At 39.8% G+C, this 26,174-nt stretch overlaps 1 protein-coding gene across 2 annotated transcripts in view; it reads right to left on the bottom strand.

Annotated features, from left to right (window-relative positions):
* Positions 1–26,174, bottom strand: part of AOAH (acyloxyacyl hydrolase) — a 190,345-nt gene that overhangs the window by 51,604 nt on the left and 112,567 nt on the right. For both annotated transcript variants that reach the window (XM_006053721.4, XR_006552793.2), the window contains exon 14: positions 7,405–7,487. In XM_006053721.4, the coding sequence (XP_006053783.2) occupies positions 7,405–7,487 (83 nt within the window). The remainder of the gene's footprint in view (positions 1–7,404; positions 7,488–26,174) is intronic.

Below are 26,174 nucleotides of genomic sequence, written 5' to 3'. Positions count from 1 at the left end.
TTTATTTTTGCTTTTTATTTGTTGGCTGCACTGTACAGCATGTGGGGTCTTAGTCCCTTGATCAGGCATTGAACCTTCGACCCTGCATTGGAAGCACAGAGTTTTAACCACTGGACCATCAGGGAAGTTCCCAAAGCTAGTATTTATTCAGTCCTCCCTGAGCACCAGGCCTGAGTCCCAGTGATGGGGTCCCAAAAACTAGAACATGCAGCATGGGTATAGGAGGTGGTTTTGGGATTCATGTTTGCTGTGTCCACCTTCCCAACTGAATACTGACTGGCATCCATGCTTAGAGCTCTAGTCTCTGATGGGTGATCATCACTGGAGAGAAGGTGAAACCCCTCATCTGCGTCTGCTCCTTCCATGTTCTAGACCTTCCAGCTCAACCAGCCAAGGCTTGTTCTCCAGCCCCTTCCAGCCACAGCTTCCATCTCTTGCCCCACCCATCTCAGTGCAGGGGTCCTCCACTGCCTCACCCTCAGCACTTTCTTTCTTGCCTTAACCCTGCCCTTGCCTGCTGTCTCCTCCAGCCTCTCTAGGGGAGCCCCAACCCTGCTCCCCAGGCTGTATCCACCTTCCATTCCCCAGGGCTCCCTCTGCAGTCCCCTCATTTCTCCTCTACCCTTCATCCCAGCTCCTCTCTGTCAGTCTTAGACCTGCTATATATCAGTTTCCATCACTTCCCACTCCTATCCCTAGCCTGAATTTTTCCTCCCAGAGGAAGCTCCCTTCTTTCTGCCAGATTCTTCCTGTGGGGCCGGCTGCCCCTCACCCATCTCCATTACCTTCCTGCTTGCCACTGTTTCCATGGGCCAGGAAACTCAATGCTAGATGCCCCTCATTTTGCCCTTGAACTCTGAAAGCCTTTCTGTCATGAACATGTGTCTTTTAAATTTACTTTTGTTTTTTCAAATCTACTTACTTCATAAAAAATGTTATATTGAAAAAGTGACTGAATTTTAAAAATGCTGAGTAAATAATAGGCCAGATGATGAAGTTAGCAACAACAATGAATGATCAAGAAGCAATGTATTTCCTCATTCAACCTTACCACAGCCTAGTGAAGTTCGTGTGGACTGCTATCTCCCCACTTTGCAAAGGGAGCCTCATGTGGGTTTTGTGATGAATTCCTTCATGTCACATGACATAGTTTAAGGAATTGGCTTTACTGGGGAAAGGGCAAACTTACAAGGTTTGTCCCCTGAACTTCATCATCCTACTGAATTTAGGTGCAGCCTTTCCCCCAGGAGGAAGGGGTGAAGAATCCCACTGGAGCTGGCTTGTTGTCTAGGCAACCAAGAATGAGAACCTGGCGTCACCTTTGGCAATTGTGCTCATCGAACCGTGATCCCCATTTTATAGATGCAGAAACAGACCAGAGAAATTTAATAATTTGTCCAAGTCACACACCAGTTCCAGCGCCTAAATTAAAAAACCAGTCTGCTATTTTTTACACAAAGGAAAAAGATTCTATGAAGCAACAAGGAGGGGAAGACCTCTGCTCTCTGTTCTCTGGGCTTTACTTTGCATCTCTGAGAAGTAAGGTGCTGTTCTGTGAGGACCCAGACCACTCTATGGTGTTTTGACCCTACACTGACCCCCACCCTACTCCCATGCTGTTTTGGGAGCTGTAAGGGGTGCTGCAACCCCTCCCCTTTGATGATTGTAAAGAAGGCTTAGCAGGAATCTTGGTGTGCCTAACCCCCAATGCCAGAGAATGGGTACCCAAATTAAGATGACTTCAACAGTTTACATTTAAAAATGCCGTATAATTGCTGACAATGGTTCATGGTAGAGGTATCTATAGAAAATTTTAAGATCTTGTATGTAAACATCAAAAGGAAAATAGGAGCTGTTTCTTTGATTCTCACTATGCAATTTTTAAGAAATGCTTTCGTATTTCATTCAACTCTTTCTTTCCTTTTTCCTCTTTCTCTCTCACTGGTTCTGAAAAATAAGTGTATCCATAAGTATGCAGGCTGTAGAAAGCTGACTTTTTCTATATCTAATAAAAACCTTGGGGAGTAATTGAAATAACCTGGCTCCGGTAGTCAGGTTACATGCTGCATAATATCAAAGGAAAAATACATAGTGAGGAAAGCAGCAGAAAACAGGAAGAGGAGCTGGAGAATAAAGCCAGAACATTAAATAATGAGTAACTATGAGAAACTTAAAAAAAATTTTTTTTTAAATTACATCCTTAGAAAAATAGTCAAGAAGCATTTTCAAAGAAGTTATACTAGACAGAGTGTATGCTCTGTGTATTTCTAAGGATTGTGAATTTAAAGAAAAGAAAGGAAATACCACCACCCCACCCCACCCCCACCCCCGCCCGCATCCTGCAACTCCACCCCAGCATCTATTCATTAGATAAAAGTCTGACAGAAGCCATGGGTTTCAATCAAATTTTGACACGCATGTTTTTTCATGATTAGGCTCTCCTCCCATATCCTTTCTCTCTTTTTATCTCCACAATCTGAATTTTAAAGAAATGCTGTCAAGACAGTGTACCACAAAAGGAGAGATGTCGACTATAAATTGTACCAAGTACTTTTCAGAGAATTTTACTTTGGTCTTTTTGATTTTACAAAAGATGGCTGCATTCATTGTGGGTACAAAGTGATGTGGAGATGACATGCCTGGGTCTTGTGAGAGAGAGATGCTGGTGTTGCGGGCACACGGGGAGAGCACAGCTTCCAGCTTGTGTTTCTGGCCAAATCCTACTCCTTATTCTGCAGCTAACATGTACCCTCAGCAGGGGACCTTGGACAAGTCCTTTATTTCGCTCGGTTTCCTTCTAGATTTTTGTCGTTGTTGTTGTTATTTCTATATAAAACCAAAATCTTTGGGAAACAGGTTAAAAAAAAAAGAAAAAACAATCATCCATAATTTATCAAACGTTATGATTTTGGTGTATTTTCTTATGTGCAGCTATTTGTTTTTCTTTCCTTTTAAAAATATATTAGAAATTAAAGCAATATCCAATTTTACATCCTGAATGTTCTTTTGGCAGTGTTTTGTCTTTCTAAATAAAGATATATGGGGACTTCCCTGGTGGCCTAGTGGTTAAGAATCCACTTTGCAATGCAGGGGACATGGGTTCCATCCCTCGTCAGGGAACTAAGATCCCCTGTGCCACAGAGCAATTGAGCCTGTGAGCCAAAACTAGAGAGACTGCACACCAAAATGAAGGTCCTGCATGAGGCAAGGAAGATTCTAGGTTCTCCAAATAAGACTCGAAGCAGTCAAATAAAATTTTTAAAAGTACAAATAGTCGGTCTAAAAAAAATATGTTGTTTTAAGCCTCATTTTCTAGAGCTGCATAATATTCCATGTGGGTGCTTTTGTTCTTTGATTTTTACAGTCTCTGTTGATAGAACTTTTGACAACACTGGGGCTGTTTGAATATCTCACTGAAGGAAAAAGAGAGGGCAACGAGCGGCCAGTGTTCACTTTATGTCTATGATGATCCTTAGCCAGATTTATTGACAACTTTCCAATAAACTATTGAGCATGTCCATACACAGAGAGACAAAGCTGATCTCTTTCTGCAGGTCAGTCTCAGATGATAGACTGGTGATGTATTATCTTTGCTGGTGTCTCAGTAGAGTGAGACAAGCTGGGTACAAATTCTGGCTCTGAACTTCTTATTGATGGGATCTGAACAAAATTCTTGGCTTCTCTACACCTGTTTTCTCAGCTGTAACAATGTGGATATCAATCAGTTCAGTTCAGTTCCGTTCAGTCACTCAGTCGTGTCCGACTCTTTGTGACCCTATGAACTGCAGCATGCCAGGCCTCCCTGTCCATCACCAGCTCCTGGAGCCTACCCAAACTCATGTCCATTGAGTCGGTGATGCCATCCAACCATTTCATCCTCTGTTGTCCCCTTCTCCTCCTGCCCTCAATCTTTCTCAGCATCGGGGTCTCTTCAAATGAGTCAGCTCTTTGCATCAGGTGGCCAAAGTATTGAAGTTTCAGTTTCAACATCAGTCCTTCCAATGAACAGCCAGGACTGATCTCCCTTAGGATGGACTGGTTGGATCTTGCAGTTCAAGGGATTGCAGTCCCTTGCAGTTCAAGGGACTCTCAAGAGTCTTCTCCAAAACCACAGTTCAAGAACACCAGTTCTTTGGTGCTCAGCTTTCTTTATAGTTCAACTCTCACATCCATATATGACTACTGAAAAAACCATAGCCTTGACTAGATGGACCTTTGTTAGCAAAGTAATGTTTTTGCTTTTTAATATGTTTTCTTTTTTTAATATGCTTTTTAATATGTCCAGGTTGGTCATAACTTTTCTTCCAAGGAGTAAGCGTCTTTTTATTTCATGGCTGCAGTCACTATCTGCAGTGATTTTGGAGCCCCAGAAAATAAAGTCTTCCACTGTTTCCCCATCTATTTGCCATGATCTTAGTTTTTTGAATGTTGAGCTTTAAGCCAACTTTTTCACTCTCCACTTTCACTTTCATCAAGAGGCTCTTCAGTTCTTCTTCACTTTCTGCCATAAGGGTGGTGTCATCTGCATATCTGAGGTTATTGATATTTCTCCCAGCAATCTTGTTTCCAGCTTGTGCTTCTTCCAGCCCAGCGTTTCTCATGATGTACTCTGCATATAAGTTAAATAAGCAGGGTGACAATATACAGCCTTGACGTACCCCTTTTCCTATTTGGAACCAGTCTGTTGTTCCATGTCCAATTCTAATTGCTGCTTCCTGACCTGCATATAGGTTTCTCAAGAGGCAGGTCAGGTGGTCTGCTATTTCCATCTCTTTCAGAATTTTCCACAGTTTATTGTGATCCACACAGCCAAAGGCTTTGCATAGTCAATAAAGCAGAAATAGATGTTTTTCTGGAATTCTCTTGCTTTTTCGATGATCCAGTGGATGTTGGCAATTTGATCTCTGGTTCCTCTGCCTTTGCTAAAACCAGCTTGAATATCTGGAAGTTCATGGTTCATGTATTGCTGAAGCCTGGCTTAGAGAATTTTGAGCATTACTTTACTAGCGTGTGAGATGAGTGCAATTGTATGGTAGTTTGAGAATTCTTTGGCATTGCCTTTCTTTGGGATTGGAATGAAAACTGACCTTTTCCAGTCCTGTGGCCACTGCTGAGTTTTCCAAATTTGCTGGCATATTGAGTGCAGCACTTTCACAGCATCATCTTTCAGGATTTGAAATAGCTCCACTGGGATTCCATCACCTCCACTATCTTTGTTCATAGTTATGCTTCCTAAGGCCCCCTTGACTTCACATTCCAGGATGTCTGGCTCTAGGTGAGTGATCACACCATCGTGATTATCTGGGTCTTGAAGATCTTTTTTGTACAGTTCTTTTTGTATTCTTGCCACCTCTTCTTAATATCTTCTGCTTCTGTCAGGTCCAGGTGGATATCATTAAAGAGCCTCAATTCTGAGAAATGTATTTTAACACATTTGATACTGGGTTGAGAGCTGCAATCTACATGTTGTTGTTTAGTCCCAAAGTCATGTCCAACTCTTTGTGACCCCTCATGGGCTGTAGTTTGCCAGATTCCTCTATTCATGGGATTTCCCAGGCAAGAATACTGGAATGGGTTGCCATTTCCTTCTCCAGAGGAGCTTCCTGACCCAGGGATCGAACCTGCGTCTCTTGCATTGGCAGGCAGATTCTTTACTCCTGAGCCACCAGGGAAGTCTCTGTCGTTTTCCCCCTCCTTAACACTCCACAGAGCTAACACAATCAGTGGTATCTTAGAATTGAAGAAATATCATATGAAATAATATAATATAATGTTATATATAACAAATACTTGCTTTATATTTGCGGGAATAATTAGGTGAAATATTTTACATAAATTGTTATTAGCATTTGGATGCTGGGAGGTATTGGGGGCAGGAGGAGAAGGGGATGACAGAGGATGAGATGGCTGGATGGCATCACCGACTTGATGGACATGAGTTTGAGTGAATTCCGGGAGTTGGTGATGGACAGGGAGGTCTGGCATGCTGCAATTCATGGGGTCGCAAAGAGTTGGACACGACTGAGCGACTGAACTGAACTAAACTTAACTGAAGAGATTAACAACAGCTATTATTTTATCAGTAAGAAAAGAGCTATGTTGTCTTTACAACAGAACATTTGTTCTGTGTAGAATATATATTATAAAAATGTTATTTGTAGGTCATATACTTAGATAAAACTTGTACTGCTTGGGAAATTCTGTAGTACTCTTGTTGATTAGAGATGGCACAGGGATGGCAAATAGGTTTATGTTTCTGTGCCAAGTCTAATCTGTTGATGATGTCTGTCAGATGTGCTGTACTGTGAGAATCGCTGAGGTGGAATCTGAATGCAGCAGACAAGAGTGCCAAGGTGTATTAGGAATATTTTCCCCAGGCTTTGGAAGATGGAGTGGCAACACACGCACTAAGTGTTTGCCAGCTCTGCATTATTGTCAGAAAACATTACTTGGCAGCTCATTAGGCAGTAGCCAGGCCATGGTTTCATTGGAAGGACTGATGCTGAAGCTGAAACTCCAGTACTTTGGCTACCTGATGCACAGAACTGACTCATTGGAAAGACCCAGATTCTGGGAAAGATTGAAGGTGGGAGGAGAAGGGACGACAGAGGATGAGATGGTTGGAGGGCATCACCAACTCAATGGACATTAGTTTGAGTAAGCTCTGGGAGTTCATGATGGACAGGGAAGCCTGGAGTGCTGCAATCCAGCACCGTGTCTGGGTCACAAAGGGTTGGACATGACTGAACCACTGAACTGAACTGAACTGAACCGAAGGCCATGGTTTATCAATCAGGAGTTTGGTCAAAATTGTGTGGCAATGGACTGAATCTGGGTTCAAGGTGGGAGGTGAGAACCACACAGGGAAGAACAAACCCAGAAGACACAGATGTCTGGGACACACGGGAAGTGGGTGGAGACCTGGAAGTCATGACAACACTCTGAAAACAGTTCCTTTTTAAAATGGCTTTGAGGGATTTCAGCCACAAACTCTTAGCTATTTTTCTTAAAACCTCAAGCCAGGTAGAAATGTGGGTGACGCTGCACCATAGGGAAAGCAGAGTCTTTGCAATGACCTGGATTTCAACCTGCCCTTGCTTTGCTGATGCTCACTTAGTTCTTGCCTCCTGAACCTTGATGTCCTCACTTTGGCCTTTCTAGAACTTTGCGGTTGGATGTCTGAGATGCCCCTGTAGTCTTTGCCTGGACTGCATCTTGTCTCGTTCTCTTTTGCTGTGGGTGAAAGGCTTTGAACCAAGGCCCCCTCTCAGAAAAGGCAACGGTATTAGAAGGGGAATTTGTTCATTTTAGTCTTGTTATCTAATTCTCTGCTTTTGGGTACTTATGAAATAAAACCAATCATTACAGGCACAGTGGTGAAGATTTAAATGGAACACTACATACCATTTTTTGAAATATTCTGATAGTCCCTGTGATTGCAGTGGTTTCTTTTCCATAAACGAAGGTAAATAGAGTTGTCTTTAATTCTGAAACAAACGTATATGTGTATATTTAATTTCAGGACATTTACATGATAGAGTTCAAAGCAGCATGTTTTTATTGTGATTTTTTAAAATGTGAAAATGAACTCAGAAAATCAAATCTCTGCAGACACATTTTCTCTAAATTGTCAATACATTACTAGGAATTGTTACAAGAACAGTTCTACAAAATGGGTTGCATTGGTGTGATAAGTTCAAACTTCTTTTTTTAATGACACTTCCAATCATCCCTTTCTAACCTTTTAACCAAGAGCTGTTTTAAATCTCTTGAGCAATTGATCATTTTTACCAGCTTGATTATTTTAAACCTGACCATGTTCCCTTTCTTTTTTTGGTTGTTGTGAAGCTGTGGCAGACACTCTTGTCTTTCAGATTCCTTTCTTCCCCTTCTTCCATTTTACTTTTCAATTTATTTTAATTAAAAAAAAATTTTTGGCCATGCCATGTGGCACATGGGATCCCAGTTCCCCAACCAGGGGTCAAACCTGTGTCCCCTACATTGGGAGCGGGGAGTCTTAACTGCACCACCAGGGGAGTTCCCCCCACCTTCATCCATTTTAATAGAAGTTTTAGTAGGACACGTGTCTGCCCCCCGAAAGATGATGGCTTTACTCATCTTTACCTGCAGCTAGGAACGCCCATCTCACTAAGCTTTGGACCATCAGATGGAAGTGAAATTCTCCAGTGACGGTTGCTGGGAATGCATCTCAGGAAACAATTGTCTGGTGACCTTGCTTAGTCCTTTTTCTCCATTCTGCTGCCCACAATAGGGTAGCTGCCATTTTGGACTGTGGGGATAAGTTCTACACTGAGAAGGCAGAGGGGTGAGAGTTGAGCTCCCATATCAGACCTGGACTGCATATGTGAGAGAAATAAACTCCTTTGTTCTCTTTTTAAATTCCCAGACATTAAGTTTCTCTGTTACTTATAGCTGAATCTATTGGGTTAGCCAAAGAGTTTGTTTGGGTTTTTCCATAATCTCTTACTTAACATTCAATAATACTAATGGACACAGATCTTAGAGACAAATTTTCAACCAGTAGCAAGTTATAACTGCACATGTTTTAAGTCACTTCCTTGGCTCCTCTTTGTCCCATCTTTGATTTTCTATCTTCTTTTGCCAAATTTTAATTTAATTTAAATGCAATTTAATGTTATGTCCTCCATATTTTCATAAGCTTCCTAAAATCCTTTTTGAAATCAGACCAGCTATAAACTAATGAATAATAATTAAACCCAGACATTTTTTATTATCTTCTCAGGTGTATTTTATCTTCTCTTCATTAAAATAGACCTCCTGTCTCACAACCTTACATAAATCACTATTTATTTTTAAGTGTTATATAAATTTCACTCATTATATTAGAGTGCTTGCCAACGGTCTCAGTGCTTCAGACAGGTAAGCACCTATCAGGTTTGGGATACATATTTGTATCTCAACTATGTACATATTTGGAATGCACTGCAAGTAGTGTTCTTTCTGAAGTCTAAGAAAATTAATAATAATAGAAAACAAACTTGTGGTTACCAAAGGAGAAAGGGGAAGGGGGGAATAAAATAAGAGTTTAGAAGTAACACATACACACTATTGTATATAAAATAGATAATGAAAAAGGACCTAGAGTACAGCCCAGGGGACCATACCCAGTACATTATATTCAATATTCTGCAATAATTTATAAGGGAAAAGAATCTGAAAAATAATATATATATATATATATATATATATATATATATATCTGAATAACTTTGCTATACACGTGAAGTTAATACAACATTGTAATCAACTATACTTCAGTAAAAACTCCAAATCCACACCCCACCCTGCCCCTCGCTAAATCTTAATGGCATGTATGTGTCAGTCCTGTTCTACTCTTTGCAATCCCATAGATTGTAGCCCTCCAGGCTTCTCTGTCCATGGGATTCTCCAGGCAAGAATATTGGAGTGGATTTTTTCGACCAGGGTTTCCTGGTTGATCAAGGATTTCCTGCATTGCAGGCGGATTCTTTACCATCTGAGCCACCAGGGAAGCCCTGAATCGTAATAACATTTCTTAATGTTAATAGAAGACCAAGGTCTCTGAGCAATACTTTAATTATAGGATTTTTGCTTTATGGTAGAGTTTTGAGGTAAGTGACTTATTTTACTTTTTAATATCAAAGCGACCCATGCATATAGTTTTCAAAATCAATTCATTTTACCTGAGGGATGTTTATTGACATACATAGCCTTATTATGTTCTATGTTCTGTATGTTCTACAATTGTACTCATCTCACACGCTAGTAAAGTAATGCTCAAAATTCTCCAAGCCAGGCTTCAGCAATACGTGAACCATGAACTTCCAGGTGGTCAAGCTGGTTTTAGAAAAGGCAGACGAACCAGAGATCAAATAGCCAACATCCACTGGATCATCGAAAAAGCAAGAGAATTCCAGAAAAACATCTATTTCTCCTTTATTGACTATGCCAAAGCCTTTGATTGTGTGGATCACAATAAACTGTAGAAAATTCTTCGAGAGATGGGAATACCCACCTGACCTGCCTTTTGAGAAACCTATATGCAGGTTAGGAAGCAACAGTTAGAACTGGGCATGGAACAACAGACTGGTTCCAAAGAGGAAAAGGAGTATGTCAAGGCTGTATATTGTCACCCTGCTTATTTAACTTATATGCAGAGTACATCATGAGAAACGCTGGGCTGGAAGAAACACAAGATGGAATCAAGATTGCCGGGAGAAATATCGATAACCTCAGATATGCAGATGACACCACCCTTATGGCAGAAAGTGAAGAGGAGCTAAAGAGCCTCTTGATGAAAGTGAAAGAGGAGAGTGAAAAGTTGGCTTAAAGCTCAACATTCAGAAAACTAAGCATCTGGTCCAATCACTTCATGGGAAGTAGATGGGGAAACAGTGGAAACAATGTCACACTTTATTTTTTGGGGCTCCAAAATTGCTGCAGATGGTGACTGCAGCCATGAAATTAAAAGACGCTTACTCCTTGGAGGGAAAGTTATGACCAACCTAGATAGCATATTCAAAAGCAGAGACGTTACTTTGCCAACAAAGGTCCGTCTAGTCAAGGCAACGGTTTTTCCAGTGGTCATGTATGGATGTGAGAGTTGGACTGTGAAGAAAGCTTAGTGCCAAAGAATTGATGCTTTTGAACTGTGGTGTTGGAGAAGACTCTTGAGAGTCCCTTGGACTGCAAGGAGATCTAACCAGTCCATCCTAAAGGAGATCAGTCCTGGTTATTCATTGGAAGGAATGATGCTAAAGCTGAAACTCCAGTACTTTGGCCACCTCATGCGAAGAGTTGACTCATTGGAAAAGACTCTGATGCTGGGAGGGATTGGGGGCAGGAGGAGAAGGGGACGACAGAGGATGAGATGGCTGGATGGCATCACCGACTTGATGGACGTGAGTTTGAGTGAACTCCAGGAGTTGGTGATGAACAGGGAGGCCTGGCGTGCTGCAGTTCATGGGGTCACAAAGAGTCGGACACAACTGAACGACTGAACTGAACTCAATAGCTGCTTTTGTTCCTCTGCTTAATGTTCTGAAGTATTTAACATCAATTTACCCTTAAATCTTTTTATAAATATTTGATCTCCTTTCAATATGCTCTGATATATCATATAGTTTGGTAATTTCATCTTCTTGTGGAATTGTCTCCTGAAACCTCTTGACCTGCTTAATCTGGACTTGTTCCTCTCTCACCCTGGTGTGCAGCACATGTACTGGGAGCTCCCTTCTTCATCCTCCTGGGGATTTTCTTCACCTCTTTCTGACTTATTGGATATCTCATTTCCTGGAAGGCCACATTTTTCTTATTTTTGATGGAGCATACTTTTAAATATTATGTTTGAAGGATGTGTGGGAAGTAACATTATTATTAGCATTTGTATATCTGAAACTGTTTTTACTTTTTGACTTGGTGAAGTGTAGGGTGTGAGGTATTGCTGGTGAGGTGGAGGGTGGGCCCAGAATCACAGCCTGTCACACCGTAAGTACAAACACAAATAGGGTTAATAGGACTTACTGGGGAAAAAATTCAAATAGAGAAGCAGCAGTGTTCATTTGGTTTCTGAACTCTCATTATCTCATAAAAAGGTGTCTCAGACAGTACATAGCTAGACTAGCACATCTATATATTTTTAGAGAAAGAAAACTCTTGAGTATATAAATCATTATGTAATTGTAATAATAATAGATTTCTGGGATAGGTAATTGGTTTGTTAAAAAGGAGGAGTCCCTTGGCTTCTTGCTAAGCTACCAATAGGAAGAAGGAAATGGGCTTCTAGGACCATCAGAGTTTGCTCATTGGCCAATATGGTGGATTTAAGAATGGCTTCATATCTTTGACAATCCTACCCTTAAATCTTGGCTGTTGTGTTACTTCTTTCACCAATAAGATGTGGTGGAAGTCACACTCTGCCAGTTTTGGCTAGGCTTTTAAGATTCTTGTCAACTCTGGTCTCTTAGAGCCCTGGTCCACTATCTGAGAAGTCTATCTTTCAGGAGACATCATGTAAAAGAGCCTTACAGTGGAAGCAACCAAGATGTCCTTCAATAGGTGAATAGACAAATGAACCAGGTATATCCATACAATAGACTATTAGTCACAATACAAAGAAGTGAGCTATCATGGCATGAAAAGACAGAGATAACTTAAGTGCATATTGCTAAGTAAAAGAAGCCAATCTGAAAAAGCTACAAACTACGTAATTCCAACTACGTGACATTCTGGAAAAGGCAAAATATAGAGACAGTATAAAAAAAAAAAAAAAAGGTGGTTTCCAGGGGTTGTGAGGAGGGAGGGGAAGATTAACAGGTAGAGCACAGTGGCTTTTTAGGGCAGTGAAACTAATCTGTATAATACTGTAATGGTGAATATATGTCATTACACATTTGTCAAAACTCATAGAAAGTACAGCACAAAGAGAAAACCCTAGTATAAACTATGGACTTCAGTTAATAATACTGTATCAATGTTGACTCTTCATTTATAACAAATGTACCATACTAATGCAAGTTGTTAATGATAGGGGGAATTGAGAAGATGAGGCATACATGGGAACTCTTAGTACTTTCTGCTCAATTTTTCTGTAAACCTAAAATTGCTCAAAAATTTAAGTTTATTGAAAAAAAAAAAAAAGCCCTACCTGGAAAGGAAGAGAGGCCCAGCTAAACCCAGCTTTCTGGTCACCCCTTCTCAGGCACTCCTTTACATGAGTGAAGCCATCTTGGACCCTCCAGCCCAGCACAAAGTGAATATCATCAAGTGTCTATGGTCAGTGCCACATGGAGAGGAAGAACTGGCCAGTCAAGTTCTGCCTGAATTCCTGAATTTCTCACAGTGCCAAACTGTGAGATATAATAATGACTTCTTTTAAGCCACTGAAGTTTGGAGTACTTCGTTACACAACAACAGATATCCAGAAAGGATGCTTACAGAATTCTGGGTTAATTTCATGTTCCCTCGGAAGTTTGAAGGAACCAATTCATTGGCTCCTGGCCTCCTAGTGTTGTTGTCTGAAGTTATTCTGTGTCTCAATCCTTAAAGAATCTGGGTAGTGTCCATTCTAAGTGTTCTGAAGCATCGTGATGATAGGCTTGGCGTGGTTTTATTTTCATTCAGTGTTAGACATTTGATGGACCCTTTCAACCTGGAAATTCATGTCACTCAGTTCTGAGATATGTTCTTGAATTATTCCACTGCTGATTTCTTCCTTTCTTAGAACTCCTGTTATTTAGGTATCAGGTCACCTAGTCTAGTTCTCTGATTTTCCTAGTTTTTCTGTCCTGTTTTCTATCTTTTTGTCTTCTACTCTATTTTCTGGATAATATCCTCAACTTGATTTTTTTCAGTACATCTATGAAAATCTTCCTATGTCACTAGTATAATTTATCTTTTTTTGTTACCTGAATTAATATCTCCTCCTGTCTTTCTGAAGATATGCATTTTAGTTACTTTTATAAGTGGGATATTGTTGTTGCTGTTCAGTCACCAAATCAGGTCTGACTCTAATTAGAGTTAAAAATTGTTTTTTTGGAACATAGTTTCTGTCTTCTTGAAGTTGTTTTTCTCTTTATTTTATGTTGTTTTTTACATTTGAAGTTTTTCTAATGTCTCTGATGATCTTAGGTTGTTGGCTTATGTTTAAAAATGGAAATTAGTTGAAATCTTAAAAGTGGATTGGAAAGTAGGTCTGCTGGGTGTGGCTTGCAGTCTGTTGTCCTCGCTAGTGGGTGAGCTGGCTGGGTCTTTCTCAAGGAACCTCTGCTGTCAGAGTCTTTGGGGCTCCTTCCTCTTGGGATGTGCAGGTTCCCCAGAGAAGGGTCTTCTAGTCTCTGGGTTGCCAGCTTTCTGGGGCTTGCAGTGGGTGGACCTTAGATTCAGCATGCTTGTGTTTTCATAGGGTGTTCCTTACCACACTTTGGTGTCTCCTAGTCCAGAAGCTCTTGATTTTGGCATCCCCAGAGAATAAACCCTAGTCTCATTCAGAATAAGGGAAGGGAAGCTTCTTATCTGAGGATCTTACTACTTCTTCAGGAATCTTCCAACTACTTTTACAACTACCACTTGCTTTTAGCCTCACTTTCATTTCTGGAACTACTATATGGAGCCAGTTCCCAAGTCCTTTGGGATTCTGCAGTGTAGACTGATTTATTTCTCGGTCTTCCATCCTCCTAGCTTAGGATGCAACTTTCCTGAATCGACTAAGTCAGTTACCACTTGTCCTTGTGTTTCTGGCTTTCAACATTTTGTGGCTGTTGGCTCTTTCTGTTCTCCTTGTCCTTGTGGACAAATTCATTTTCTGTCATTTTAGTGGGGTTTCTCAAGGGAGAGAAGTAAATGCTTTGTTCAATCTGCTATTCTACCCAGAAGCCTGAAATGAATACTTTATCCACTGCATCATTTATGCCCTCTGCATTGACTAGTTTATTATATTTCAAAAAAGCAGATGGGAAATGGACATTAGATCTGAGTTCAATGCTAAAATAATTTCACAGTCAATAAAGAGGGCTTACTTTCCTTTGGGAAAGTAATTGTTACCAATATTTAGCCAGAAATATATTTTTGACATCAAAAATCATTTCTAAAAATAGAATTTATGTACCGAAATACTATTTTGCTCTTGATCTGCTCATGGAGAGTAAATACTGTGGATATTAATAATATAGGTACAGTTCTAATTCTTTCATTACAGAAAGAATATAGACATCTTTACCAATAGCTGAATAGTTCCATTACTATTTCTGACCACAATTACTATTTCTGAATTTTGGAGATGAGGTTTTGTACTAAGTACTAGAAACTATTTCACCTAATCAAAGGCACTATTTTCTTTCATCCTCATTCTCAATACATAATCTCCCTTATAAATTTTAGGAATTTAATTTCTCATGCAGTGCTCAGGGATTCTAAGAAGATAGAAGGATCAATACAATATGTTGAGAAGCCTGTAATACAATATTTGAGATGCCTATAAATTGAAAAGATTGCTTAATAGAAAGTTATTTATATACAGGGTCAGTGTAACTTGAATGAATAGGCTAAGCTGAGGATACCATACATAGTAAGGTTAACACTGATCACCATTCTGGTTTCACACCCCGCCTCCGTTTGCTCTCCCCTCTCTTCTCGGACTCAAGTTTCCCATATGATCTTTATTTCTCTATTTTTCCTCTGTTATTCCCAGTCCAACAGAGGAAACCCCAGTACAATGGGTTAGTAGAATAGGTGACAGCTTCAGTTCTGTAATTGAGGAGTGCGGAAAAGGAGTGCTGAAAAGTTTTCTTTCTTACACCTTCCACACTGTCTAAGATAGGCCTGTCCTCAACATCCAGAGTAGGCTTGAAAGTTCACCATACTAAAGTCCCAGTTTTATCAGCCCCATCTATGGTAGGGCCTGGGAAGTACAGCCATTTCACTGACACACTAGTCAGATTTTGATTTCTAACCCCAACATTCAGAATAGATAAATCTTAGATCTACTAGTGGCTTTTCCCAATATGGGCCCAGAAAACACACAAAAACCCACTTTATCTAAGAACCTTCTAAGGACCCCCACCCCTATTCCATTTCACTATGACTGAAAGAAAAACACAACAAGAGAAAGAGTAAAACCAAGAATAAGCCTCAAGAATAATGCAGACAAATGGGTGGCTTTAAAACTGAAAAACGGTCACATCCTTTGTTGACTCAGAGCAGAACCCATTTGGAAAGAGGCAACAAAAACAGTTTCCCAAAGGGCTTAGCATATTAGAGGTTTTGGGGATACACCAAGTATAATATTATTGAAGCAACAGAGATGTATCAAGTCCTTATAAATAGATTCTAAATCTATTTCCGAACTCTCATCAGGAGCACAGTCAGTTTGGGTACAAATTCTGAGATACAAGCAATAAATGCTGGAGTGGGTGTGGAGAAAAGGGAACCCTCTTACACTGTTGGTGGGAATGCAAACTAGTACAGCCACTATGGAGAACAGTGTGGAGATTCCTTAAAAAACTGGAAATAGAACTGCCCTATGATCCAGCAATCCCACTGCTGGGCATACACACCAAGGAAACCAGAATTGAAAGAGACACGTGTACCCCAATGTTCATTGCAGCACTGTTTATAATAGCCAGGACATGGAAGCAACCTAGATGTCCATCAGCAGATGAATGGATCAGAAAGCTGTGGTACATATACACAATGGAGTATTACTCAGCCATTAAAAAGAATACATTTGAATCAGTTCTAATGAGGTGGATGAAACTGGAGCCTATTATACAGAGTGAAGTAAGCCAGAAAGAAAAACACCAATACAGTACACTAACGCATATATATGGAATTTAGAAAGATGGTAACAATAACCCTGTGTATGAGACAGCAAGAGAGAAACTGATGTATAGAACAGTCTTTTGGACTCTGTGGGAGAGGGAGAGGGTGGGATGATTTGGGAGAATGGCATTGAAACATGTATAATATCATATGTGAAACGAGTCATCAGTCCAAGTTTGATGCACGATACTGGAAGCTTGGGGCTGGTGCACTGGGACGACCCAGAGGGATGGTATGGGGAGGGAGGGGGGAGGAGGGTTCAGGATGGGGAACACATGTATACCTGTGGTGGATTCATTTTGATATATGGCAAAACCAATACAATATTGTAAAGTTAAATAAAATTAAAAAAAATCTTATTAAAAACAAAATTCTGAGATACTATCAAGCTGAATATCAGGGAGTAAGTCACACACAAAAACAGTGCGGCTTGGAAGGCTAGCAACAGGGTGAGGGAGAGATAAATGGTAACGTTTGATGTGAAGGATTAGGACAGGGGAGTATACAGGGATAAAGGTGGATAACTTATAGACTACACAGACTTTATTCAGGGACCTCTACGACTAGGAAGTTTTAAGAAAAGGGTGAATAATTTTCTTTCCAAGTGGTTGAAGGTCAGGCCAGCATGGGGCCAGGGAATAGATTAAAGAATTTTTTAAATTCCTTCTGGTTCTCTGATACTAGCCACAGCCCAGAGCCCTGTATAAACCTTAATTCACTGCATCACAGAAGAACCAAGGTTTCAGCCTCAGAGAGAGATAAACATGCAGAATATGAATCGTGTATTCAGAGAGTCTGGCAATGGGCTAATTATGCAGGGGGAGTTTGCAGGGGTGAGGATGACTGCAGAGGAGGCCCTAGGAGTTCAGACTTGAAAAGATTAGCAAGACAGCATGATAGATTTTGAATCTGGAGCAGCAAAATAGTACAGGGAAATAGACTTCATGGGCATCATGTTCAATAATTCATGAGCTGCTATACTCAGAAGAAGCTTCTTACCTGTTAACTTTCCACTAAGATTCCTTTCTCTGACCTTCTCTGAGCTGGCAGCATTATAACTCTCTCCATCCTCATGTTTGCAGCCTCAGATATGACTCTGGGCCACTGTATCAGGGTAAATATTAAACTGTGATAAAACTGGGGGATTTAAGCCTGAGGATATTTATAAATCCGAAAAGATCACTTGTGGCATAGAAGAAGATTGTTTTAGTAATCTCAGCAGTGTTTCTCAAAGGATGCTGTGTACAACACTAGTTTCTTGAGATGTATCTTTCTCGTAAAACATACACACATCACATAGCTCTGTGGTCAAATTAGTTTAGGAAATGTTTCATATTATACCTTGGAGCAACATTCAGAAAACGAAGATCATGGCATCCGGTCCCACCACTTCATGGGAAATAGATGGGGAAACAGTGGAAACAGTGTCAGACTTTATTTTTCTGAGCTCCAAAATCACTGCAGATGGTGACTGCAGCCATGAAATTAAAAGATGCTTACTCCTTGGAAGGAAAGTTATGACCAACCTAGATAGCATATTCAAAAGCAGAGACATTACTTTGCCAACAAAGTTTCGTCTAGTCAAGGCTATGGTTTTTCCTGTGGTCATGTATGGATGTGAGAGTGGAATGTGAAGAAGGCTGAGTGCTGAAGAATTGATGCTTTTGAACTGTGGTGTTGGAGAAGACTCTTGAGAGTCCCTTAGACTGCAAGGAGATCCAACCAGTCCATTCTGAAGGAGATCAGCCCTGGGATTTCTTTGGAAGGAATGATGCTGAAGCTGAAACTCCAGTACTTTGGCCACCTCATGCGAAGAGTTGACTCATTGGAAAAGATTCTGATGCTGGGAGGGATTGGGGGCAAGAAGAGAAGGGGATGACAGAGGATGAGATGGCTGGATGGCATCACTGACTCGATGGATGTGAGTCTGAGTGAACTCCGGGAGTTGGTGATGGACAGGGAGGCCTGGCATGCTGCAATTCATGGGGTCACAAAGAGTCGGACACGACTGAGCGATTGATCAGATCTGATCTGAAGCAAAGCTTCTGGGGCTTATTGAAGGCTCTGATAAACCTTACATTGATTAAACTTGTTTTCCTTTATTTAAATCAGCACTTCCAAAACTTATTTGACCTAGGAATATTCTTAAAAATGTGCATAATACCTTTTAACACCTTGTGGAACTAGTGCTTCATGGAACAGGTTTTGAAGAACATTGATGAATTACCTTTGTGATCTATATTTGAGCATTATGGCATGGCCTAAAATCTAAAGTTCAGTCAGCTACAAGAATCCTACTAGAAAAATTTGGAGGTTGTAAATATACTTTGATCAATCTAGATTGCAGTCAAATTATATCATTCCAGACAAAAATTCACATCAATGCTTAATTTCTTCAAATAGCACATCTTTGCTTTGTTTTATTCTTTCTACTTGACTACTGAATGGATAATTTTACTTTAAACTTATTTTCTCCAATTTGTTGACTGCAGTTATTTTAATATTGGGATGACTTTTTGCTAATTTCTTGTAGAACATATTTATTTTAGAACACACTTAGAAATCCAAGGGCTTAAGTTACACTGATTTATTTTTATATGCATCCCGTTATGCAGCTGGTGATTCAATTCATGCTGTTTATACTCCTCCTCCCTTGTCCCTGGCGTTTTCCCTAAAACGTTAATTCCTGCAAATCTGATTTGATTTAGGCAATCTGAGAAATTGCAAGGGAAGGAGGTTTGTAGATTGTACCACACTCTGCAAATGTAAAGTAACGTCATTATGAACTTACTCAGTGATTCTTATTATTGAATACCAACCACAGTGCCACACAATGTGCCAGGAGCTCAGGCTTCAGAGAGAAGTCAAGCCTGATCCCTGTACTGGAGATGCAGAGTCTGGTGTGGGGTGGGTGGAGTGGTGAGACAGTGAGTAAACAGTTATGACAAGTGAGATGATATTGGTATTGAAGGAACAAAATAGGAGCACAGGAGAGAATCATAGAGTCAGATGGGGGTTAGTATGAAGATGCTGTCCAAGGAACTGACTCCTAACTTTGGTTGGTGAAGTACGAATGGGAGTAACTAGATATGACAAAGATGAGGCTTAAATGCCTATGAAAAATATTCAAACTCACTCGTAATCAAGAGGTTACATATGAGAACATATGTAATAAAATAAAATGCAATGATAAAACAATATGCAATAAAATACTTTTTGTTAGATTGGAAAAAATTAAGAAAATGGGTAATATTCAGTATTGACAAAGGTGTGGGGCAAAAAGTATTCTTATGCAATATTTTGGGGAATGTAAATTGGTGCAGCCCTTTTGGAAAGATTATAATAAATTAAAAATGTATACCTTCTGATCCAGCGACTTTTTTCCTAAAGACATTCTCACATGTAGTCATAAAGAGAACCATAGGAAATTCATTAGAGAACTAATGGAATTCGTGAGGACTTGGAATTAAGTTGACTGTCTGTCAAGCCAGTATTATGGAAGCATTAATTTATAGTATATTATGCACAGTATGATGTCATTTATGGGAAAACCCCAACAAAGCATTTATTTATTTATGTAACAAACACATAGAAAGAGTCTATTAGGGAACCACACTAAATTGATAACAGGGCTTTCTTCTGGGAATGGGAATGAAATTAGAGGAGGGCTCTGATTTTTTATTACATACCTCAGTATTTTTTGTAAAATAAAATGTGTTCATGATTTGAATAAATAAATTAAAAAATAAGTAGGGTTAAAGGGGACATTGTCTCAGTGGAGAGATTGGTCAGCACAAGGCAGGAAGAGTCCTGGGCCAGGAGTCGGTATCCTCAGATGGCCCTTCCTCCCCGAGCAGTGCCTCCAGTGCCTGCACGCCATCCCTTCCTGCCTTGTCTAATAACTGTTCCCGCCTCTGTCTGCCTTTCTCCCTCTTTTGGCTCCTTTTATCTCTACAAGCATGTGGTAGGATTTCTCATCTAAAAACGTCTCTCTTATCTCTTATTCCCTATGAGCTATCACCTCACTTCTCTGATCCCTTTGACAGTAAAACCTGTTTAGAGTCGTGTATGTTCTCCTGCATTTACTTCTTTACAACCTGAACCTATTCTCTCCAATCAGACTTCCATCTCTGCCCCACGAAATGTGTCTGGTCAGAGTGTCACTATGATCACCATCTGGACACTCAGTGGCTCTTCTCAGGGCTCATCTTCCTCTCCCTCTCCCACCATCTAGCTTCTGGGCACTTCTCCTTTGGAAATACTTTCTTCACTTGGCATCCAGGACACTAACTGCTTCTGGTTTCCTTTCCCTTTTAGGGCGGTTCCTTCTCTTCCCTAACCTCTACATGTTGGTATCCCCCAGCCACTGTCCTCAGCTACATTTCTTTTTCACACTCATTCCCTGTAATAAAAGATCTCAATTTTTTGCTCTCAGGACCACTTTATATTCTTAAAATTATTGAGGAAATCAGAGAGCTTTTGTTTATGTGAGTTATAGCTGTCAATATTTATATACTGGAAATTAAAACTTAGAAATTTAAAAGATCATTTAATTATTAATCATTTAAAATAATAAATCCATTACATATTAACATAAATGAAATATTTGTTTTCTAAAAACATTTTTTTCCCAACTCCTCCCCCAATTAGTGGGAAGAAAGGCATCATTTTACCATTTGGCTAATGTCTTTAATGTCTGACAATAGAAGACACCAGGGTTCTCAAATCTGCTTCTGCATTTGTCTGTTGTGATGTGTTCTTTTAAGGGAACTATACGAAGGAAAGCTTGTCTTAAATATACATTTAGGTGGAAAAGGGAGTAAAATTTTAATATCCTTTTTAGATAACAACCAATTGCCTCAGCAAGTAGTTATCTCTTAAAAGGCTGATTAGTTGCCATATGGAATCTGAAATGGACTTTTTGCACCCTGTTACATTCAAATGATCTAGCTTGTCCTTTGAATGGCATGATTTCCTATATCAAACATTGGTCATTTAGAAAATATTGGTTCACCGAGTTATGCAGATATTCCAAATGTTGACACAACTTATGATGTTGTTGTTCTTGTTCAGTTGCTAAGTCTGATTTTTTGTGACCCTGTGGACTGCAGCATGCCAGGCTTCCCTGTCTTTCACTATTTCCAGAGTTTACTCAAGTTCATATCCATTGAGTCAGTGATGCCATCCAACTATCTCATCTTCTGTCTCCCCCTTCTCTTCCTGCCCTCAGTCTTTCCCAACATCAGGGTCTTTTCCAAGGAGTCAGCTGTTCCCATCAGGTGGCCAAAGTATTGGAGCTTCAGCTTCAGCATCAGTCCTTCCAATGAATATTCAGGGTTGATTTCCTTTAGGACTGACTGGTTTGATATCCTTGCTTTCCAAGGGACACTCAAGAGTCATCTCCAGCACCACAATTCAAAAGCATCAATTCTTCAGCACTCAGCCTTCTTTATGGTCCAACTCTCACATCCATACATGACACCTTATGACACAATATTGAAAACTGTGTATCTCATTAGAAAGGACTTGGAGTAATAGGAAGTTGTCAAGTTCATAACAGAAGATACAATTTTTAAAAAATTCTAAATTTTCTCTGAAAGCTCAAATTTTATGCTTGGCAGCCAATACTGGCAGTTGTTTCCCTTGAAGTGACAAGCTCATTTCATTCATTGCAGATATAATACCTGCCATATATCCAAGTCTAAATAACTATAATTTGTTTTCCAGTCTTTTTCAACAAAAGGTGTTCCATGAAAAACTGACTAATTCAGTTTTCAACTCCCTCACACAAGTGCTTTTCTTTAGGCCAAACATCATGTTTTTTTTATGCAGCAGAAGTGCTCTATGCATATTTCTGTTTCATCAGATGACATTCTTAAAAATCATGTACTTACTTTAATAAAATTAATATTTTTTCCTATTTTATAGGTGACATTTTCAAGGGCACATGTCCCCTCTTTTTTAATCTAGAAGGTGTGGAGGTGAAGACCACTATGATTATTAATATGGCTTAGTGCAATTTTGATTCATGCTCATATGTCAGCAGTTTTACTCACCATTGCTTTTTTACCTCAGTTAAATGGCTACACAGTGCAAAAGACAACTACTGTCTTAGCATTGTTGTGAAGATACTGTTCTTATCCTGTGGACCCCCTGAAAGGGTCTTAGAGACCCAGAGGTCCATGGACCACCCCTGGAAAATCACTGATGGAGTCTATCTCCCATTCCAGTTGGCCTCACCCAACCTCAGATTACCAACTCTCTGGCTAATTATTTGTTTTGCAAAGTATAATTATAAGATGGCTAATAATTTGCAATTATATCACATATAATTTTTGAATAATGGATTTAATAAGGTTATTAAGCCCATTAGTGCCTCATACGTACATGTCTTCTTTTTTTTTTTTTTTTCAAACAGGAAATTAGGTTAGCAAATCTTAGCTTCAAATCCCATCTCTCCAATTTTATGTTTTTAATGCCCCAAGTGACTTGATTTGGAGTTATACACTGCTTTTCAAAATTGTTCTCTCATATAATGTCTATTGGGTTGGAGAGAATAGATAACCTTTACCACTCAGATTCTAGGACACTTCTCATCAAAGATGTGTGTTTAAATGTCCTTGAATAGCATTACTGTGCCACTTATAACAATGGCTTTGTCTATTTCTTTCTAAGTGTTTGCCTTGTTTCTGGCCCAAATAGCAAATTTAAGTCAGAAGCAGAGGGAGCAACAGCTACTCTAGAAAATTCCATCTACTTTGCACCAATTTATGTTGGCCCACTGGTCTCACTCTTATCTTTCGAGCTTGATATGGTAACTTTGGTCATTGTTTTTGGTTCTTTTGGCTTTTGTGACTTGTTAAAATTTATTTATTTATTTTTGGCTGTACTGGGTCTTCATTGCTGCGCATGGGTTTTCTCTAGTTTTGGCAGGCGGGGGTTACGCTCTAGCTGCTGTGTGGGGACTTCTCATTGTGGTGGTTTCTCTTGCAGAGCACAGGCTCCAGGGCATGTAGGCTTCAGTGGTTGTGGCTCATGGGCTTAGTCGCTCTGTGGCATGTGGAATCTTCCTGGCTCAGGGATTGAACCTGTGTCTTCTGCATTGACAGACAGATTCTTGTCCACTGAGCCACTAGGGAGGCCCTGGCTTTCATGACTTTTTAAGGCTAACAGCAATTTCTTACTTTTTTAAAAAAAAGTTGTGATTGTTGCCTTGCTCTTCCCTCCAGCTGGTTCTGCCTCCCAGCTTTGAAGAACTTCTTTATCATTTAGCCCTGGCAGGCAGAACTTCTCTGACTTCTGGCCTCACTTTCAGAAGGGGAGCTGGATAACCATAAATGCTCAGGTTAGATGTGTTGGGTTCAGGTGATTATTTCTGTTAAGGATTTGGAGTCACCCGTTTTCCTCTCTGGCTGTTGCTTGGAGAAAATAGTATGCATGAAAGATAATAATGGAGAGCCACTTTAATTAATAGCTGGTCAAACACCTAATGCAGGGCTTACTATGCATGAGCTCGACTTCTATTGAACAGTAACCCTGGCCCTATAGAAATTTGGTTCTTAGAACATTTCAGACTCTGACCCACAAAGTTAGTCACGAGCCACAGTTAGCTAAGGGTTGGAAAAAAGCATAGGAGGTGGCAAGAAGGAGGAGCATCTCTCCCCAGCAGTTTTCCTAATGGATCTAATTCAAGCAGCAGTTAAAGAAGGACACGGACTCAAACGTCATGTTGCCCTAACAGCAACCAAACTTGAATAACAGAGAGAACTTCAGAGATCAGCAGGTGCAACTCCCCTTCAACACGTAAATGAAGTCCAGGAATGCTAAATGCTCCATCTGCAGCCACACAGAACCAGCACCCTTTCATCTGTCAACACAGACTTCCTCCTACTCTACTATATGGACTCACAGTGCTCTGGAATTTTAGATGTTGCTTTTTCTGTTGACACACATTACCATTTAAGTTAAAGATGTACAACATAATGATCTGACTTACGTCTATCATGAAACGATTATCACAATAACTTTGGTGAACATCTATCATCTCTTATGTGCTCAATCGCTTAGTCATGCTCGACTTTTTGCTTACGGACTGTGGCCTGCCAGGCTCTCTGTCCATGGGATTTTCCAGGCAAGAATACTGGAGTGGGTTTCTATTTCCTCCTCCAGGGGATCTTCCTAGCCCATCGATCAAACCCATGTCTCCTGCATCTCCTGAATTGGCAGGCAGATTCTTTATCACTGCACCAACTGGGAAGCCCCATCATCTCTTATAGATACAACATAAAATATTACTTTCCTTGTGATGAGAACTCTTAGGGTTTACTCTCTTGACAACTGTCTCATATAATGTATAGTAGTGCTGATTATATTTATGATTTTGTATATTATGTCCCTAGTAATTATTTATTTTATAACTGTAAGTTTGTACCTTTGTACCTTTTGACTGTCTTCATCCAATTCCTCCTCCTCCTATCCTCGAGTAATCACAAATCTGATCTTTTTCTATGAGTTTGATTTTGAAATATAATTGAACTATAACACTGTGTTAGTTCCTGATACACAACATAGTGATTCAATATTTTTTCAAATATTTATTCAAAATGATCACCATGATAAGTCTAGTTACCATCTATCATCATACAAAGTTATTACATAATTATTGACTATATTTTCCTCACTGTACACTTCACTCCTGAGACTCACTTAGTTTGCACCTGGAAGTTTGTATCTCTTAATATCCCTCATCTATTAATATATTGCTTTTAGACAAGAAGTTCTTCCTGAAGTTTTGGTATTGTTTTATATCCTTCTATATAGGTTACTGGGCCTTGGCTTCTTTAACTGAAATAGGATTTTCCTGTTACATTAGTTGCATTTGAAAGTGTTCTGAACATAAGTAACTATTTTAATCTTTAAAAAATAGTTTTTTCTTCTTGCTTCTAGAGTTCTCCCTATTGTCAGGCTCCCAGCTCCTAAGCTGCCAGCATCATTTTTTTGTTTTTGCCTTCAACCTACTCAATGTCTTTCAGAAAGCACATAGTTTTAAGGGATATTACTTTTTGAATTTTCTGAAGCCTGAGAGTCAAGAGAACAGATTTTATTAATGTTGACTCAACTGAGTGATGTAAAGATTTATAAAACTAAGTGGTTATGTTGTCTTTAAATGCATGCATGTAATTTCAATTAGAGTTACTTTCATCTCATAAAGGAGATATTAAATTTTGAGTGGGTGGAGGGTTTGACAGAAAAAAGAAAGAAAAACAACCATCTTCTCTTCCAAATGACATTTTTTTTGCTTTCAAATGTACATTTTTTTGCTTTCAAAGGTACATTTTCGAAATAACACTGTGAACATCCAAAGGGTGAGGCAGGAGGCATTTTCCAGAGATCCAGTTGAATAGAGAAATCCATAAATTTCATCCCATGTTGATGAGCATTTGGATCCAAAGGAACATTTGCTCAAAATGCCTGAGGCAGCTGCCACATCTCTCACAAACACTGCTTCTAAGTCAATGTTCTGCTTATTCTTCTGATTCTGCCAGAGGAGGATCCTCATTCTAATGCCAATATCTCTTTAGTGATTTTTACACACTTCATAACTCTTTGTTCTTTAAAGGAGATTGGCCTAGCACAGGTTATCTGAAGGAATAATTTGCATTCCCTTCATGGATCCCAGCCCTGTCATCATGGCAAAGGGGCTCGCATAACTCAATGGAACTATGAGCCATGATATGCAGGGCCACCCAAGGCTAAAGGTTCATAGTGAAGAGTTCTGACAAAATGGGTCCACCGGAGGAGGAAATACCAACCCACTCCACTATGTTTTTGCCACG

Source organism: Bubalus bubalis, chromosome 8 (assembly GCF_019923935.1).
Source record: "Bubalus bubalis isolate 160015118507 breed Murrah chromosome 8, NDDB_SH_1, whole genome shotgun sequence".
Lineage (NCBI taxonomy): Eukaryota > Metazoa > Chordata > Mammalia > Artiodactyla > Bovidae > Bubalus > Bubalus bubalis.
The sequence above is the reverse complement of the archived record's forward strand: the minus strand, read 5'-3'. Positions and strand labels throughout refer to the sequence as shown.